Consider the following 18,390-nt stretch of genomic DNA (forward strand, 5'->3'; position numbering starts at 1 on the left):
TATTTTCTGTTGATGTCTGCAAAGTGCCAATAGTATAAGTAAGCTGCTGTATCTAGCTGCCACTCCTACAGACCCAGCTTGATGCAATAACAGCAATTTAATTATACAGATTAATCAACTTTGACTTGCCGTGACGTTACTGTAGTTTTTATAATAACAAAACATTTGAACTCACACACACACACACACACACACGCACACACACACACACACACACACACACACACACACATGTTTGCTTGTCACACTACGCTCCTATAGGCGCAGCAGTCACATGACGTGTGCTCCGAACATTATTATCAGCAGCAGCAGCAGCGGATGATGGAGCATCTATCTGCGGACTGTGTGTGGATGTGAACCCCGCTCTGCAGGGAGGAGGACGGACACAGAGCCGGCAGCTCAGGTAAGACCCGGATAGAAAGAATAAAACACTCAGGGCAGAAGACAAGAGTCCCCCTGCTCTCTGCCGCAGCGGGACCACGGCTCCATATGTCCGGAGAATGCAGACAAAGACCGGGAAGTCCCGTCTGTCCGCACCGGCAGAGACGAGCTGAAACCCCGCAGAGAGCTGAGGCAGAGCCGGCAGTAAGGAGGCGGTGGTAGTCATGTATCGTGTGTGTTTTTACTGAGGTGGACATGTTATTTATCCGGAGCTCTGATGCTGCTCACACAGGATCAAAACAAAGAAGAAGATGTGACCTGTCGTCACACAGTCAGCTGTAATGTCTCCGAACATGTATTATAACTGCTGCAATAACACTGTTCTGTGTTTGCTCTGATAACAATACATCTACATCTGTGGTCTTTGTTTCGTTACTGCGGTGGATGGGCCGCTCCCTTGAATGTCCTCCTGTTTATCCTCCACTTGTGTGTTTTTGTCATTGAGAAAAAACCGACTTGACTTTTCACTACAACATTTGGAGACAAAGAAAGAGAAATACAAATCATTTCCACCACGGCATAATTAAGACTTTATTTTGAAAGTAATAGGCGGAAGTGACAAAACAATACAGTGCCTTTCTTTATAGTGACAGTTTATATTATTATTATTGATTTTGTTGTTGTTGTTGTTGTTAATCCAACATCATATCAGCTGACCCAGCATTTAAAGTGAACTATACATGGAGGTAGATGAATCCATAGCTTCCTTATGAAACCTCTCACTGGAGTGGGCAGGACTCTAGTTTCAGAATCACATGAACAGTTTTCACTTGACATGTTTACCTGTTTGCAGTCTGCAGCTTCTCCTACACTGTGGTGGTGAGCAGTGAAGACATTGGGTGTCAGATGACAAGCAGCCACACGTAGAAATGGTCTTATTTCACTCTCTCTCTCTCTCACACACACACGCACACACACACACACACACACACACACACACACACACACACACACACACATCCGGAAAAACACTACATGCTCACACACAAGCTGAGAAGGAAAAAGCTACAGGGTTCCAACCAACAATTGACAATTTTATTATTTAATTATCGTTCAATCTGCTGATTAGTCTCTATATCAATCGATTTATTGTTTGGTCTGTAAATTTTGAGAAAAAAGTCAAAGAAAGCAACAACTCCAAAGGTATTCCATGAAATAAACAGCACATCTGCTTGAAAAAGTAAATCTGTGATCCATTAACTGATTAAAAGTAAAGATAAATAATTGGCTTCGAGTCGATCTCAGAACATCACAGCACAGCAGTCGACCTCTTCTCAGCATCAGTCAATGATTTACTCTGCATTACACTCTACTTCCCTTTTGTCTCTCGTGTTTATTTTTGGCCTCTTGTGAGTCTGCATTAGAGAAACCTCAGAGAGAGAGAGGTGGGGGTCAAAGGTAGTGGCCAGATTAAAATCACTGACATCACAATTGCATGAAGCGGTTCCTAGACGCATGGCTGCTCCAGCACTAGAAGTGTTACACGGTTTACTGAGATGAGTAGTGTTTGATGGCTTACACAGGCTGATGCACACAAGGCAGGCAAAAAGCTGCAGTACAGGGAGTTCCCTCTGTTTGTATATGCGCTTCTGTTGACAAATGAGATTCAAGTAATTGGGCGAGTTTAGCCCCAGCACACAAGCACCAGCCCATGATGTCAGTCCGGTTTATACTAATGTTATTAACTTGTAAATTAAACATTCCACACCTACATTCCACGGAGCACTGCCTCTGCTCGTATGCCACCTCTCAGGCCTGCATATAGTTGGCACTGTTCTCTGACATGAGGCCATGTTCACTTATATTTGTCTTTTTCACCATAAGTCATGGCAGGAGAGGCACCTGATCTGACTGACACAACAGTGCCTTCACTGGTGAGACCTCTCACAGGACAAAGTTTGTTTTTTGAGTTTGACGCACTGCTTTGTTTTGTGTACCAGTTGGAAGGTTTTGTCTCAGTTTTAGCCAGTCAAACCAGATTTGTCGCTTGGCTGGTTTATTTTTCTGTCATTTGCTTTGGGGCATGGAGAGTGTTGACTCAGCTCAAGAGTATATTCTTAAACTAGAACTGAGTCCACACCTCTGCCAAGGCCCAACAGTTCCCTAAGTATGCCTGATTTATTTTAATCAAGATCTCTGCACTATTCCCTGGGGGAATATATTGAATGACTCCCTATCTCACAAACAATGTTTGATTCATAAGAGATAAAAAGATACTGCTCTGACTCACTTTCTCTACCGCACCAACACTGACTTTCAAATGTCTTGAACAGGTTGTTCCAGAGATTTTCAGAAAGGGACCAGGGCCTTAGTGTCCACAGCAGGTCTGTCCTCTCCCCCGCTGAGACGACGGCACCATGGCCGACCATGAGGAATCCATGAAGATGAATTCCCACTCCTCCCATCTTGCGGAGCCCCCCAAAGAGAGCATGCAGCTGAAGAAGGAGATCTCGCTGCTAAATGGTGTCAGCCTCATTGTGGGAAACATGATTGGCTCTGGCATCTTCGTCTCCCCCAAGGGCGTGCTGTTCTACAGCGCTTCATACGGGCTGTCCCTGGTCATCTGGGTGATCGGAGGCCTGTTTTCTGTGGTGGGGGCCCTCTGCTACGCCGAGCTGGGCACCACCATCACCAAATCAGGAGCATCCTATGCATACATCCTGGAGTCGTTTGGCGGCTTCCTTGCGTTTATTCGCTTGTGGACATCGTTGTTGATCATTGAGCCCACCAGTCAGGCGGTCATCGCCATTACGTTTGCAAACTACCTGGTGCAGCCGCTCTTCCCGACATGTGAGCCCCCGTACGTAGGGTCCAGACTCATCGCTGCAGCGTGCGTGTGTGAGTACGTGTGATTTACTCTGATCCACTGCTGTTAGCTGATCTACCTGATCCCACCAAACTCTTACTGTCTCCACAGGCCTACTGACATTCATCAACTCTGCCTATGTGAAGTGGGGCACCCGCGTTCAGGACATCTTCACCTACGCTAAGGTGGCGGCCCTCATCGTCATCATCATTACGGGCATCGTCAAGCTGTGTCAGGGTGTGTGTGTGTGGTGTCACTATAGCACTTGTCCATTCATGTTGCCACTCATGCAGTGTCCAGTATGATGTCCTCTCCGCAGCTTAATCCCGATGTTTCTCACCCTCCTGCACAACGTTCTGTTGTGTGGAGAATTAAAAAGAATTTGCAGCCCAGGTAGAAAATTAAAGGAATGGTTTAGGATCACTTAATGCCTCATGTTAAATATCCACTGGAATTAACTGTATTCAGTCCTGGTCATCATAGTACTAGTCATAACATGTTACTGATGTGCTGTGAGGGTAGTCACAGCCACTGACAGAGGAGTGATGAGGACTCAACTACAGCAGCAGTGAATTGTCATGTTAATGGTTCATCATCTTTTTCTTTGCATGGATGCAATAACAACATCACTTACTGTTCTTTTAATTGTTGTGTCTGTGTCTTAGGTTACACAACCAACTTTGAGTCCGCCTTTCAGGGATCCTCGACAGATCCCGGTAACATTGCACTGGCGCTCTACTCCGCCCTCTTCTCTTACTCCGGCTGGGACACCCTCAACTTTGTTACAGAGGAGATCAAAAACCCAGAAAGGTGATTTATCCTCCTTTTTCTCTTTTTACTTAACTCGTATAAGTTTTGTGATGGAGGTTTTCTGGAAGCTGCTGAAAGGAGAACTCAGGCAGCAGCTGATGTCTTATGCAGAAGTTTTTAATGTAGACTTGATGCATCAAGGAGACCAGAAGATGGAACAATACACAAACGCTAACAGAGAAAAAAAAAGAAGAAAGTCCCTAAGCATAGACTCTACAATGTGCTGTTGGTTGGTTCTTTATCTATTACCTGACCTTGGGCCATGCTTGGAGAGAAGAATTAGACCGGATGGTCAAAAATTTGATACTGATCTGGTGTCCTGTCATTGCAGGAACCTACCATTGGCGATCGCCATCTCCATGCCCATTGTCACCATCATCTACATCCTCACCAATGTGGCCTACTACGCTGTTCTGGATGTTAGTGCTATACTGGCGAGTGACGCAGTTGCAGTGGTGAGGAGACTTAACTTTGACCACTTTGTGTGTGCATGTGTGAGCTGAAACTAGTTAACCCAATTTATGTGTCTGGTTCAGACGTTTGCAGATCACACTCTCGGTGTGATGAGCTGGATCATCCCCATCGCTGTGGCTCTTTCCTGCTATGGAGGCCTCAACGCCTCCATTATCGCCGCATCCAGGTAGAACACACACACACTGTGTCTCAGAGGTTCATCTACAATGACTATTGTTTTGTCTAGCGCATATTTTCTGTTTTAATTTCAGTTTATTGTGTCCAGGTTGTTCTTTGTGGGCTCCCGCGAGGGTCACCTTCCAAACACTCTGTCCATGATCCACATCCAGAGATTCACTCCGATCCCTGCTCTCGCCTTCAATGTATGAACATGGATCAGTTACGTATATAGTTATGTCCTATACATAGTATATATATTTATTTATAGGATCATTGACAAGTGCATCACAGTTTTTCTCCCTCTGTCCTCTGTCCAGTGCGTCATGTCACTGATCTACCTGACAGTGGAGGACGTCTTCCAACTCATCAACTACTACAGCTTCAGCTACTGGTTCTTCATGGGCTTATCAATTGCCGGCCAGATCTACCTCCGCTGGAAGGAGCCCGACAGACCCAGACCTCTCAAGGTGAGAGCAGCATCCAGCCATTCATATAATTATCTAGGTTCTAATAGGAGAGAATGTGCAGGATTGGCACTGATCATAGTGGAGATGTTGAATACTGTGGAAATGGATGCGGAAATGTCTAGAACTGCAACATAAACATCTCTACTTCATATTGATGCACCCTCTTCTTTCATCTCTCCACAGCTGACTTTACTGTACCCGGTGTTGTTCTGTATGTGCTCCATCTTCCTGGTGGCAGTGCCTCTTTACAGCGACACCATCAACTCTCTGATTGGCATCACCATTGCCCTGTCAGGAGTTCCCGTCTACTTCCTGGGCGTCTACTTACCGGAGTCCAAGCGACCAGTTGTCTTCACCAAGCTGCTGCGTGAGTTTCACTACACAACGAATGAATGATAATTCATATATGAATGATAATATTAATGTATTTGCTCTCTCTCTGTCATTCTGCATGTGCAGGTTCTGTGACGCACTTTACCCAGTACACCTGCTACTGCGTGCTCACAGAGATGGACAAAAGTGAATAGCATCCAGTGTGTTTTTTTAAGACTTTACCCAGCAGCCTCTGCTGCCTCAGAGCTGACAGTCACCAGGGGGACCTGACAAGGGATTCTGTTGCGGAAAAAGGATTTATGACTACGATTGATTATTTTTTTGAACTGAACACCACACTGAGGCGCTCCGATTTCACTGACTTGTTTACAACACTGAAAATGCTGCCACAGACGCACATGTTCACTCACAGCTTTATTTCCTGGAAGGAGCTGCAAGGATTTCAACGTTCAGTTCACACAGTTCTCTGTGTCGTATTTCATGTTGCGACTACTGTAAGATACAGTTTCATTTCTTCATCACACTATTTGATGACTTACTGTGACTTTCATTATGAATTATCTGCCTTCCTGGTTTACAGGTAATAATAATATAAATGCTGTGTGCCTGTGAGATTCTACAGGTCTGTGCACATGACCACAGCAACCTCATAATGATGCAAGGAGAGTTTATTCAGTGGATTTAGGTTGTTGTAATTGAAGGATATTGTGAGAGGTATATGTGAATGTTCCCACCTGAGGATTTAAGTATTTTAAATGGTCTGTTCACTTCCTAAATGACCTAAGGGAAGAAAATGTTTTGTCTGCTGCTAACTGAAGATGTTGGATAATCATGCTAATGTCGTTGCTTTCTTGTCAGTTTAGTGTCATTTTTACCTCCACCAAAGGTTTAAGCTTTCATCTGCATTTGCTTGTCAGTTAGCAAAATTACGCATATCCTTCTGGACAGATTTCCATCAAATCTTGGTGGAGGGGTGGGGGAGGACCTCAGGAAAAGGCCATTCAATTTTGGATTAGATCCCAGAAGTGTTAATGAAGCAAGATAGAGCTAAACCTTCTCTGTAGTTGCTATATGCTGAAAGTATGCTTTCTACCATCTGATACATTTAATGCCCTGTGTCAGAGTTTAAAGTTTGATTAAAGGCTTAGTCTGAAGAATCCACTCAGTAAACCAGTTCATTTTAATTATTTAACATGTGCTTACATTTATCTGATTTTATTTGACTGTAACATTAGACACATTTAAGCTTGTGCTGTAGTAAATTGGAGACGGTTTCCTGCAGTGTAGTTTTATGGATTGTGTCAATGAACGTTTAATTTCAATCAAACACCATCTGCTCCTCAGTGCGTCCTGTCTGCTGCTGCTGCGGACAGGTCAGCGGAGCTTCAACTAGATGCTGGATAAGAGAGGAATGTTTCGAAGATGAGAATGGCTGATTCTAACATTTCAGATTCACAATTTAAGCAAGTTGGAACATTTCAGTCTAGATTTAGTCCACATTGACCTCTCAATGGCCTACCTCAAAATAAAGAAAAAGGCATTACCTCGGGACAGTAACTCAACAGATCGAATTTTATCGAATTTAACATTTCACTATTTGTTCCTCCACATGCTAGACATTTCATTTAAATAAAATATGTACATCACTTCAGTTGTAAATCAGTCTCTTAAATTATTAGAGATGAATTTAACCTCCAGGGAGATGTTTTGCGTGGATTTGTCTGACTAATATATACATATAAGAAATATCAATAAATTCTTTAAGTAAATCAGTTTGTGTTTACATCATGCAGGAAAATTAGTTGACACTGACATGTTTTATGTTTATTTTGAAAGCTTTCCTTTTATACACATCTACATATTTACAAAAGTGAAAGTCAACAAGTATCTGTACTTCAGCGGTAAATTAAGAACTAAACAAACTCACACACCCACAACAAATATGGTGCACCACGCTTTCCACATTAGGCAAAAAATCTAACACGCACAGTTATACGTACACACACTACCATGCGAAAAAAAATGCAAACACTCTAAATTGCAACCACACATTGCCCAAGACACGTCGCTCACAGAATTGTTAACGGCACAAAGCATACGAGGCATATCACACTAATGTGCAACATTTCTAACACACATCCACTTTGAACAAACACACACGCAAACTTCACTCCACCACAGTTAAAAAAAAAAAAAAGACGCTGGACCTTTTGGAAATAACAGCAACCCCTTCAGAATCTGTGTAGTAAAGAGAGGAGTCTGATATACTGTATGTGATGTGTGTAATTTGTATTTTAGCTTTAGCTTTGATGCTCAGTTACACTTTAATACTTTGGCACATGAAACTGAACTCTTTGAAAATATAACATGTATTAAAAGGATGTTTTAGTTAATTTTACCAGAAATTAGGAACTTAATAATAAAATTTGATGAGTGCCCCACATGATGGGAGACAGGATTTTTTCCTGGTCTGTTTCCATCGTATTCTGTGCCACTCTAGCATTTGTGTTTCTGTCCGCTCTCATCTACACAGACTCTCCTTGGAGTATGGCATTATGTGTGGAGAGGGCTTTGGGAAGATCCACTGACAGGTGCGGGTTAGGGGTTAGATCAATCAGAATTATTTTGGTCTCCATCATCATCCTCATCATCCTCACGGCCATCTTCACCATGGTTGCCCAGCTCATGCAGCACTTCCCTCTGGTAGCGCTCCCACCCCCTCAGGCTGTATGAGTGGTCCTCCTCCGGGTAGCCTGCATACATGAGACAAACGTCAGCCAAAAAGTGACAGGAAGGGCTGAGCTGAGTTCTTAAGGTAATTAATGCACAAGCAAATAACGTAGCTGTAGCATTACTTATGCTAATGGGGCTTCTGACTACACAGGCTTTGGTAATTAGGGGCGTAAAGAAAACCTACAGACTTAAATAAATATGCAATATGGACAAAAGTATTTCCAGTGAAGGGAAATCTTAATGCTTCAGTTGGCCAAGACATTTTGGACAATTCTATGCTTCCAACTTTCAGGGAACAGTTTGGAGAAGGACCTTTTCTGTTCCAGCATGACTCTGCCCCAGGGCACAAAGCAAGGTCCATAAAGGCATGGTTGGGTGAGTTTGGTGTGGAAGAACTTGAGCAAAAAGTCTGAGATTAAGTCTTCCAAGAAGAACGTTAGCTGCAAACTGTGCAAAGCTGATTTCACAATCAAGAGAACAGCGGTGGCCGAGAGAACTAAAGAATGAATGAAGAGAGGGAGCGCCAACACAAAGCAGTGAAACGATACTAAAAGCAATTTTCTGGTTCTTTCACAGGAGCTATGTTCTCAAGCACAAAGACAACCTGCTGAAGATGTTGCATGGCTAAGTTTAGTGTAAATACAGACATGAATTCTGCTTAGTGGAGCTGGTCTGCTGTGAGTCACAAACACATCGCTCTGTATCAGACACAAGCAGGACCAGTACTATTAATGTGCGGGTTAAGTGTGATTATCCACAATTTACTTAACAGAAATCTGTGATGTCATTATAAATAGTCACACTATCTCTGTGCGGGTAAGAATTTTCCTTTAAGATTTATATGACAGCATTCTTAATATTCAAAACAATACCCTTGATTCTGTTTTAACTACTCAAAACTCTAATTTTCAATACATGTAATTACATAGGAAGATTCAAACTACTAATTCACATGCACGTTATTTCATTATAGACATCTTCCATTCAGTTGAATTATAATACAGTATAATCTTTCATTCCTGTGTCCGATAAACACAATTTATTCTGTCTATTCATAAATACAACACCGTACTGACTAGTTAAATATATATATATATTTAGATGAATTTAAGACATTTTGAACTTGGATTATGACAAGTTAGAATACAATTGTAGGTATCTGAAACTGAAATTAGTTTTTATTAAATTGCAGATGTCTGTAACACCTGTAAACACAACATTGTACTAGAAAAACTGCTGGAAAGATTAAAATGTAGCTTTTTATCAGATTAATCGCAAATATTAATCGATTATCAAAATAATCGTTAGCTGCGGCCCTACCATAAAGTGTACATTAAAAGCACTTTCAGATATGCACTCCACATGATCTCTAGACTTTCTACGGAGGGGCTGTATGTGACAGCACAAAGCCTCCAAGTAAAAACTGTATGTTAAAACCAGGCAGCCTAAAACAAATGTGTCAGGATGAAAAAGAGAGGACATAAATGCAGCAGAAAGAAACCGAGGTGTCAACTTAGAGAAGCGAGGGGATTGAGGGCTTTTGGTCATATGGGCCAACACTGGTGTCGATGTGATGTAAACAAAAACATGTGATCTCCACAGTGGAATTATTCTTATGTCCTGTGTCTGAGTGGAGAATCTCCTGCTACACTGTTCATTAGGGATGGAACGGTATATGAAAACCTTCCCAACCGTTCGGTTCGACTGTCTCGGTTCAATTCGCCTGTGTTGCGTTCGGTTTATGCGCTGCTCCTTTTTCTCATAGCGGAGCGTATACACTCCAGAACACAAGGTGGCGGTACTGCGCCTAAAGCCAACCATCAGTAGTAAACAACAAGAAGAAGCGAAGCAGCGTAGCCGAGTGTAGCAGATAGAAATAGAGTATTGGGTCAGTTGTTGTGGAGAATTGTGTGGGTATGGCGAGTGGGAAAGAGCCAGAGTTAGAAGATGCGCCAGCAGCACTTTCTAGGTCTGCTGTGTGGGACCACTGTGCATTTAGAGTGACCTACGACGACGGCGGTAAGAAAGTTCTCGACAAAATGCGACAGTGTGCAAGCATTGTGCAACACGTGTAGTTTACGCTAACAGCAACATGACCAACATGTCAGCTCACCTGCTGAGACATCATCCCAGTGAGACAATTGGCAGCGCAAGGAGGAGAGGGAGAGAGTCGACAGGACAACTTCTACTCCCCTCAGCTTTTAAACAGCCATACGGTGACGACATTATTTTTGAGTTAATTTCAAACAAAGGGACCTAAGTCTAGTGTTGATAGAGCCTATGCTTCTTTGTTAAAGATACTTTACAATGCACGATACAAAACTTTGTTTGCCAAATAAATGAAGCACATGTTGGAACTAGCAATGTCTCCTGTCTTGCAGTGCCAGAATCTCACCTACGTTTACCTAAGACTGTCACAATGATGTATCAAATGTCAGAGAAAGTATTCATGTCTGAAAATCAGAGAATAAATACATACCACCATAGCGCTCCTCTCTGTCACTGTCTGCGTCACTTTCCTCATCAGGGTAGTCATTCCTCCAGTTGCCTTCCTCATTTTCATCATCCTCATCTTCATACACCTCCTCTTCATGAACCACAAGGTCAGGCACCTGGGAGAGATAACAACTACTTTGAAAGCCTGTTTTTTTTTTTTTTTTTTACTCATTATTGATTATTGTTTTTTCTTTGAGAAATAAAATAAAGCCTGTTTCATTTTAAGCTTAAGCCCCTTAACTCTGAAATCTGAGTCACCTTCTGAACAGTAATATGTGATCTTAAACATTGTTGTGTTGGGAATTTTTGGGCAAAAAATACCATGAAGACAGAAATGCATGGACAAACAAGTTTACAATGGGACTGATTGTCCTGAAGTCCTAATTCAGAGCCACTGCTCAGAGTTAATAAAATAAAGAAATATATGTCAGAAGGTATCAACAGAACTTACAGCTTGGCCTGTAATGCCACCTGACTTTTGCTGATTCATCCAAATACAAATTTCACAGTTAATACAGCTGTGAACTCAGACCCCTCGTTTCCCCCTCGTGTACTCTCTAATTCACCCATGTCTTCATTCACTCACTCCGATTTCAGCATTCATTCATCTGTCTGTCCATCCATCCACACACACCAGTTCTCCCTCATCGGCGTAGGCCCTGACAGACAGGATGTCCTGAATCCACCCTGGTGTGGTTGTTTCCTGGTAGTAAAGGTCGTAGACATATTCATCGTCCTGCCCACGCTGATCACCATCCAGCCTCTCTCCAGATATGCACAGACGCTCACGCAGCATCTTTGTGCTGTTACACAGGATCACTTCTGGGTCAGAGCACGGCTTCAGTAAGATGGAGGGAAAAATATAGTATATTACTGTTGAGACACAACTTCCATATTAGAAATTTTTCCCAATGACTTACATAATATTGATCAGATAAATCGAGGCAGCTAAAGCTAGAGATGGGTACTTGAACTCTGATATTAAAGCTAAAATTAGATTTAATTCAAAAACCAATGTGTTGTGCCAGATTATTATACCACCCAATATGTTGTGTTGTGTAAATCGAATGGTAATAAGTAACCAAAAGAGTCAAATAAATGTCGTGAAGTAAAAAGAACAACATTTCCTAAAATTGAAATACTCAAATAAGGTGTATGGGTCATTGACAAATAAAGCTTCTTAAAAGTTATTTTTATTCAGAGATGTACCAAAAATTGCACCAGTGTAACCAATGAAAACTCTGTGTCTGGAGCTCTGACTATACATTTTGGTAATTGATACAGTCAAAACACACAAAACACCCATCTCTAGTCAGCTACAACAACTTTACTTACCTTTCCAGAAGATTTGCCCTGCTCCTCTACATCTTCATGTTCGAGATCGACCACCTGAATTTCACAAGGACCCAAACATTTGTCCTGCTTTTTCCCAGACTCCCCTGCACTCTCTGAAGCATCTGTCTGGGGGCTTTGCTGATCAGCTGGACTTGAAAGGCCTGTGCGGTGGCTGGAAAGTATTCTGTAGCGTTCCTCCCTCCGGGTGCTCCACTTAGTGCTTCGTAGGTCCCCCATTATTCGTTTAGAGCTGGTGGCCGAGGGGCGCAGTGCGTGCGCCACTCGAGGCCTAGCCAGAGCCTGTCGGACCCGCGTCTGAACGGGAGCATCCTGGTGACGAGAAGACAATGAATATCTACCATTCAGAGAATAAAAATGACCATAAATTAATATCAAAAGGATTTAGAAAGAATTGGTTGAAGTTTCGCTGTGATTGAGAGAATCACTATTTTTGGAGTGCCCATTTCAGCTGAAAATCTTATATCAAAACAGCTACATGTGATTGCTTTTAGTTCTCTTCTTGTCTGCAGAGGGATATTACTCCTTTGGTAGTCCATTGCACCCCCTTCATCAGCATCCCTATTAGAAGACATGGTGACGATCCTCACACTCAAACAAATTTCTCATCTGTGGATCAGCCCAAAAATGGCATTCTACCTGGTGGCTCCTCTTTCTTAATTTGACCAATTAACAGCGCCTCCTATGATTATTAAATCTGATTAGACCACTCACAGATTGTGTGAACTCGAATAAGTTCAACCCCGAGATGTAACTTCAAGTTCATTTGTACGTGGTAGTACACTGAGGTTAGACTTCTTTTCCCTATTTAATAATGTATTTATTTACTTATTTTATTAGTATTATAAAAAATATTTCTGTACTTATCTTGCAATTGACATTTTCATTGAGAACTGGGTGGGACAGGGTGAGGACAAAAATCTAGATATGGATGCACAACTATATACTATCTATATATGCGTCTGAGCGCTATTTTATTGCTTCTTCTAATTCTGTAAAGTAGATAGCCTCTGTGTGTTTTCCTTTAGATTTGGGTTCCGGATGAAGTCGGATCATTTTCGAGGCCTTTAAACACGTCACAGCTACGTTTAACACAAACAAAATGAGCTAACTACAGCACAGGCTAACACGAATTAATGCTCGCTAACAGGGTGAATGGTATGCTAACAACAACTAGCATAGGTGGCGCGTTGTTTTCTCCGACGACAGCACAAAGTTAGACACAGCTTGACGCGGACCAGTCCATTTCATTACAAAACGCACGGTTATATCGAAGTGCCGACAAAAGCGTATTTAGCTTCAGCTACCTAGTAACTAGTGTCTCCAGCAGCTTGACGTTAGCACGTAGCGCTGCCAGCTAACACGGTCGGCAGCGGCGGGCCTCTCACCTGTGTCGCTACGGTTGCCACGAGTTTGAAGACCGAGTTTTCCACCTCGGCCTCGTTGGGCTCAGGGACCGGTTCGCTGGAGCTCGGGGACGTTTCCGGACGGATCCGTTTGCACGCCAGCAACAAAGCGTCCGCGGGGTCGGTCCCTCGTTTTCTCTTGACTCGCAGGATGGTCGTGTTTGGGTCCATGTTGTTCCTCTGTCTGCTCCGTCTGCTGGTCAGAGAGGGGGAGGAGGCGAGAGCGCTCACTCAGCCTTTATTTCCCGATACCACAAATGTCACAGCACAGCCCAGCCGTTGGAAATAAAGTGTCCAGAGATAACTTGTCCTATCTTTGATTTACTGACAACAATACTAATAATAACAATGCTATTGTTGTTATTATTATGAATTATCTATCTATTTCTATTCACTCATTCAGTCTGAGCTTTGTCTGTCAGTGATGACCTAATGTTTTTATTTGACCTTGTAAAGTTATTAATTATAATGCTCAGACAAAATATTTGTGATGAATAAATGAATGTACAAATATTTGCATTCAAACAGTTTCTCCTGCAAACTGATCATTATTGTTCTGTCTTAAAGGAAGTCCCGCCCACAGAGCAGGTACAGTAAGTCTAATTAAATCGACCAGCAGCCAACTGAGAAAGTGCTGGCTGGCCAATCAGAGATCCTTTTAGATCTTAAAGGGATAGTTTACCAAAAAATGAAGATTCCCTCATTATCTACTCACCATTATACCGATGGAGGGGTGGGTGAAGTGTTTGAGTCCACAAAACACTTAAGGAGTTTAGGAATCCATTTTAAATGTATGATATAAATGAGTAGATTAAAGGTACAGTGTGAAATTGAAATTGCATGTTGCAGCTGAACTCCCCTCACCTCACCTTCTGTGGTAGCCTTTAGTTGTCATAAAAACTCAAAAGGTGTTTAGTTTGTCCAGTCTGGACTAATGTAAAAAACATGGCGGCCTCCGTAGAGAGGGTCCCCTCGATGTAAATATAAAGTATTTAAATATAAAGGTTATTTTCTGAGGTAAAGAAAACTACAATTCATACAATTTAGATGAAATGAACTAGTGAATACATCATGAGGATTATTCTACATTAAATTTCTGCCAATAGATCCCTTTCACCTAAATCTTACACACTGGACCTTTAAGTTATAACTTGAAGACAATATAATCAATATATATCATAATCAAACATAACTGCTGTTTTGCACATTCAATAACCAGGGCTTATTTCAGCGAGCCAAATTTAAGTCCACACTTTTGATAAACTGTTACAGCCATCAAGCTAAAACCTAAAACCTTATTTCTTACACTTTTACTGTCAGTTTAAGAAAAATGTGTAATACAATAGCATGACAAAACAAATCATAGATCACATCAAAAGAGTAAGAGGGCCCAAATAACCAAGGACAATAATTAAGTACTTTGATGGTGTGATTTACTAAAAGCTAAATCTATACACATATTGCACATGAAGAGTTGATCCATCAGAAAACTGTTAAAGTTGGATTTACAGTGTAATGGAAAAAATGGGCCCAGCTGTTCAACGAAAATTAACTTTGTGATCTTCTATGTCTTCTGAACTATTACCTGAGACTCACCCTCTGTCCAACAGGCTCGGCCGTCTTTATTTCATAGTCATTTTGGCAGTGAATGACACATCTAGTTGGTCTTGCTGAACAGCTTTAGCTGCATTTTGTTATACACACACACACCCCCCACACACACACACACACCACACAATGACACTTTGAAGGAAGAGGTGGGGCCACACTGAATGGAGAAGTCTCAACCCCCCAGTGTCATTAGAAGGCTCTTGGCGTGACAGCTGCAGTCAATACAAGATTCTGCTTCTACGAAGAACCTCTGAAATTTGTTTCCTGCTGGTGAGTTCACTTTTTAACTCTGTATACATCAGCAGTTCTAGCATGTCCACATGGGACAGCTCAGACAAATCGACATGTCTGCTATAAATAACCTGTGCTAACAGTCTAATAGTTCAACATTTTAAGAATTCAACACTTCTGTACTGACGTTAAGTCAAATCCATTATTTAGGCCCCAGTGTGTTCATCATGGCAGCTGTCACCTGTGTGCTGTGGGAGGACAACTTTCTGTGCTCCATCTGCCTGGATGTGTTCACGGCTCCCGTCACCATACAGTGTGGACACAACTTCTGCAAAGCCTGCATCATTGAAAACTGGAGAGTCAATAGAAAACGCCAATGTCCCGTCTGCAAAAAGTTTTGTGACACCAGAAGTGAGGTGCACGTCAATACCTTCATATCTGAGATGGTGGCTCAGCTAAGGCAGTCGGCCGTGAAGCATTCTTTGGAAGTTGTCCAAGCAGGTGAGGTTCCCTGTGATATCTGCGCCGGGACCAAGCTGAAGGCTCTCAAGTCCTGCCTGGTGTGTCTGTCCTCTTATTGCGAGACTCACCTGGAGCGACATCGGACAGTGTCAGGGCTGAAGAAACATAAGCTTATTGAGCCTCTGGTCAACCTTGGAGGCAGAATGTGTACAAAGCATGATGAACTCATGGAGCTGTTCTGCAAGACAGACCAGATGTGTGTGTGTCACCTTTGTAATGAGCTTAACCACAAGTCACACCACGTTGTAACCCTGAGTGAGAAATGTGAAGAAGAGAAGACTGAGCTGGCGAGGACGGAGGCTGAATTTCAGCGCATGATCGAGGAGAGGCAGTTGAAGGTGCAGGAGCTCAGAGGGTCAGTGCAGCTTAGCAAAGAAGCTGCAGACAAAGCAGCAGCAGATTGTGTACGTGTCTTCACTGTCCTGAAGCAGCTTTTGGAGACGGATCTGTCCAAGGTCACTGAAGAGATCAAGAGGAAACAGGAAATTACAGCAAATTACACCAAGGGCCTCATGGAAGAGCTGGATCAGGAGATCTCCGAGCTGACAAGGAGAAACAGCGAGGTTAAGCAGCTCTCACACTCTGACGATCCCGTCCACCTCCTCCAGAACTCCTCATCCCTGAGGGCCTTCCCACCCACTAAAGACTGGGAGAAAGTCAGTCTCCATCAGCCATCATTTGAGGGGGCCGTAGCCAGAGCCGTGGCACGCTTCAAGGAGACTCTCAGTAGAGACACGATGGATCTGCTTCAGGCTGAACTGAAGAGGGTGCAGCAGTACGCAGCGGACGTGACCCTCGACCCTAACACGGCGCATCCCACACTCATCCTGTCTGCTGATGTGAAACAAGTGAATCACAGAGATGTGGACATGACTCTTCCAGACCACCCGGACAGATTCTCTACTTGCATCCTCGTCTTGGAGAGGCAGAGTTTCTCCTCTGGCAGGTTTTACTATGAAGTCGAGGTTAAAGGGAAGGCTAAGTGGGATTTGGGAGTGGCCAGTGTGTTGGCAAACAGGAAAGGACAAGTCACATCAGGCCCAGAAGCCGGCTTCTGGACCCTGCAGTTAAGGAATGGAAATGAGTACACAGCTCTTGCCGACCCTGACATCTTGCTCTCACTGAAATCGCGACCTCTGAGGGTGGGTGTGTTTGTAGATTATGAGGAGGGTGTGGTCTCGTTTCATGACGTTGACGCTGCAGATATTATCTACTCCTTCACTGGCTGCGCCTTCAACGACAAACTCTGCCCTTTCTTTAGTCCTTGCTTCAATGACGGTGGTGTAAACTCTGCCTGTCTCAGAATCTCTGCTGTTCAGAAAAGCTGATTGGATCAAGAGTCATTGGTTACCAGACACAGCTCCCCGCCCAAAACACACACACACACACACACACACACACACACACACACACACACACACACACACACACACACACACACACACACACACACACACTCATCATCTCATTTGCTTTGACTGTAAACTAAATGTTATGGAAAGCTATCCATGGATATTGTGGCAATAATCATCCTCACAGTTTAACATTGTTTTAATTGTTTCGGCCAAATTAATGTTGGGTGATGAGTTGCTTCATCTATTTATCTGTTACTTTTACTTTTCGCAGACTTGATGTGTAGATATGCAATTTATCATAACATTTTTTGTGCTAAATAAATGTAGGATTACGATTATTGCTTAACAGAGATAGAATCACAGAAGTAATGCACGTAGCATCCCTCACAATCCTTTTTCACGTTGTTATCAACTTGTTATTAATTGTTTTAGTCGTAATAGATCATTGTAATTTAAATCTCTCTATTGTTGTGTATTTAGTATTTAGTTTTTTGTGCCAGGGTTTATGTTACAGTGTAAACACATTTATAAGTCGAACAAAATGCTATTTATTTGCCTTAATATGATGTTGTTTTAATGCTTTATCATTGAATATTGTAGTTTGTTGTTACTGTCATTTCCATGGTTTGATGGATGAATAAATTAATTCTGGGCTCTTGGATATCCAGAAGATGGTGCTCATCTGCCACTGTTACATCCAGCTGACATCTTGTTTCTTCTATCCACTGTTATTTTGTATAATGCAGCAAGTAGAACCTGTGCAGGTTTCTTTTGGGGGGTCCAACATAGGCCAGTGCCCCTGTAGCATTGAGCCTAGACCCCCCTGTGCCCCCCCCCCTCCTACTGAAGACTATAATAATAATAAAATGATTGCTCTCTGATACGAAAGGTGGAATAGATGTGTGTGACTCAATATTCTAGTCCAGAGATGTCAAACTCAAGGTAAAAATATCATATCTATCTTAAATAGGACGCAGACTTTTTTTTTGTGAAAAAAAAAGCTTCATGGGCCGAGCTAGGGTGAGCAATGCCCGGCTACATGCACACAGAGCGAGTGCTCCTCTCCGCCGAGTATTTGATGATATTAAATAACACGCTTTTCTCTGGGATGAAGATGAACAAAGGAGTTGTCTCACTGATGCACACCTTCACTCCATCTTGAGAATTTCCACAGAACCTAACTCCAAACATTA

At 42.6% G+C, this 18,390-nt stretch overlaps 3 protein-coding genes across 3 annotated transcripts; 2 read left to right on the forward strand and 1 right to left on the reverse strand.

Annotated features, from left to right (window-relative positions):
* The first annotated feature begins 264 nt into the window (after positions 1-264).
* On the forward strand, positions 265-7,134 carry slc7a6 (solute carrier family 7 member 6). The gene is made up of 10 exons (XM_020080022.2): positions 265-403; positions 2,715-3,279; positions 3,359-3,484; positions 3,913-4,057; positions 4,389-4,512; positions 4,594-4,697; positions 4,797-4,893; positions 5,008-5,157; positions 5,341-5,524; positions 5,617-7,134. Exons 2-10 carry the CDS (start codon positions 2,799-2,801, stop codon positions 5,682-5,684), a joined length of 1,479 nt encoding a protein of 492 aa, XP_019935581.1. The 5' UTR covers positions 265-403; positions 2,715-2,798; the 3' UTR covers positions 5,685-7,134.
* Positions 7,135-7,292: 158 nt separating this feature from the next.
* slc7a6os (solute carrier family 7 member 6 opposite strand) lies at positions 7,293-13,725 on the reverse strand. Its single transcript, XM_020080023.2, has 5 exons — positions 13,461-13,725; positions 12,055-12,384; positions 11,354-11,557; positions 10,703-10,835; positions 7,293-8,243 (listed from the first exon to the last, which is right to left on the reverse strand). Exons 1-5 carry the CDS (start codon positions 13,647-13,649, stop codon positions 8,101-8,103), a joined length of 999 nt encoding a protein of 332 aa, XP_019935582.1. The 5' UTR covers positions 13,650-13,725; the 3' UTR covers positions 7,293-8,100.
* Positions 13,726-15,229: 1,504 nt separating this feature from the next.
* LOC109625017 (E3 ubiquitin-protein ligase TRIM21-like) lies at positions 15,230-17,896 on the forward strand. The gene is made up of 2 exons (XM_020080020.2): positions 15,230-15,359; positions 15,531-17,896. The coding sequence occupies exon 2, from the start codon at positions 15,548-15,550 to the stop codon at positions 17,168-17,170; it is 1,623 nt and encodes a 540-aa protein (XP_019935579.2). The 5' UTR covers positions 15,230-15,359; positions 15,531-15,547; the 3' UTR covers positions 17,171-17,896.
* The last annotated feature ends 494 nt before the right edge of the window (positions 17,897-18,390 follow it).

The sequence above is a fragment of the Paralichthys olivaceus genome, chromosome 1 (assembly GCF_024713975.1).
Source record: "Paralichthys olivaceus isolate ysfri-2021 chromosome 1, ASM2471397v2, whole genome shotgun sequence".
Classification (NCBI taxonomy): Eukaryota; Metazoa; Chordata; class Actinopteri; order Pleuronectiformes; family Paralichthyidae; genus Paralichthys; species Paralichthys olivaceus.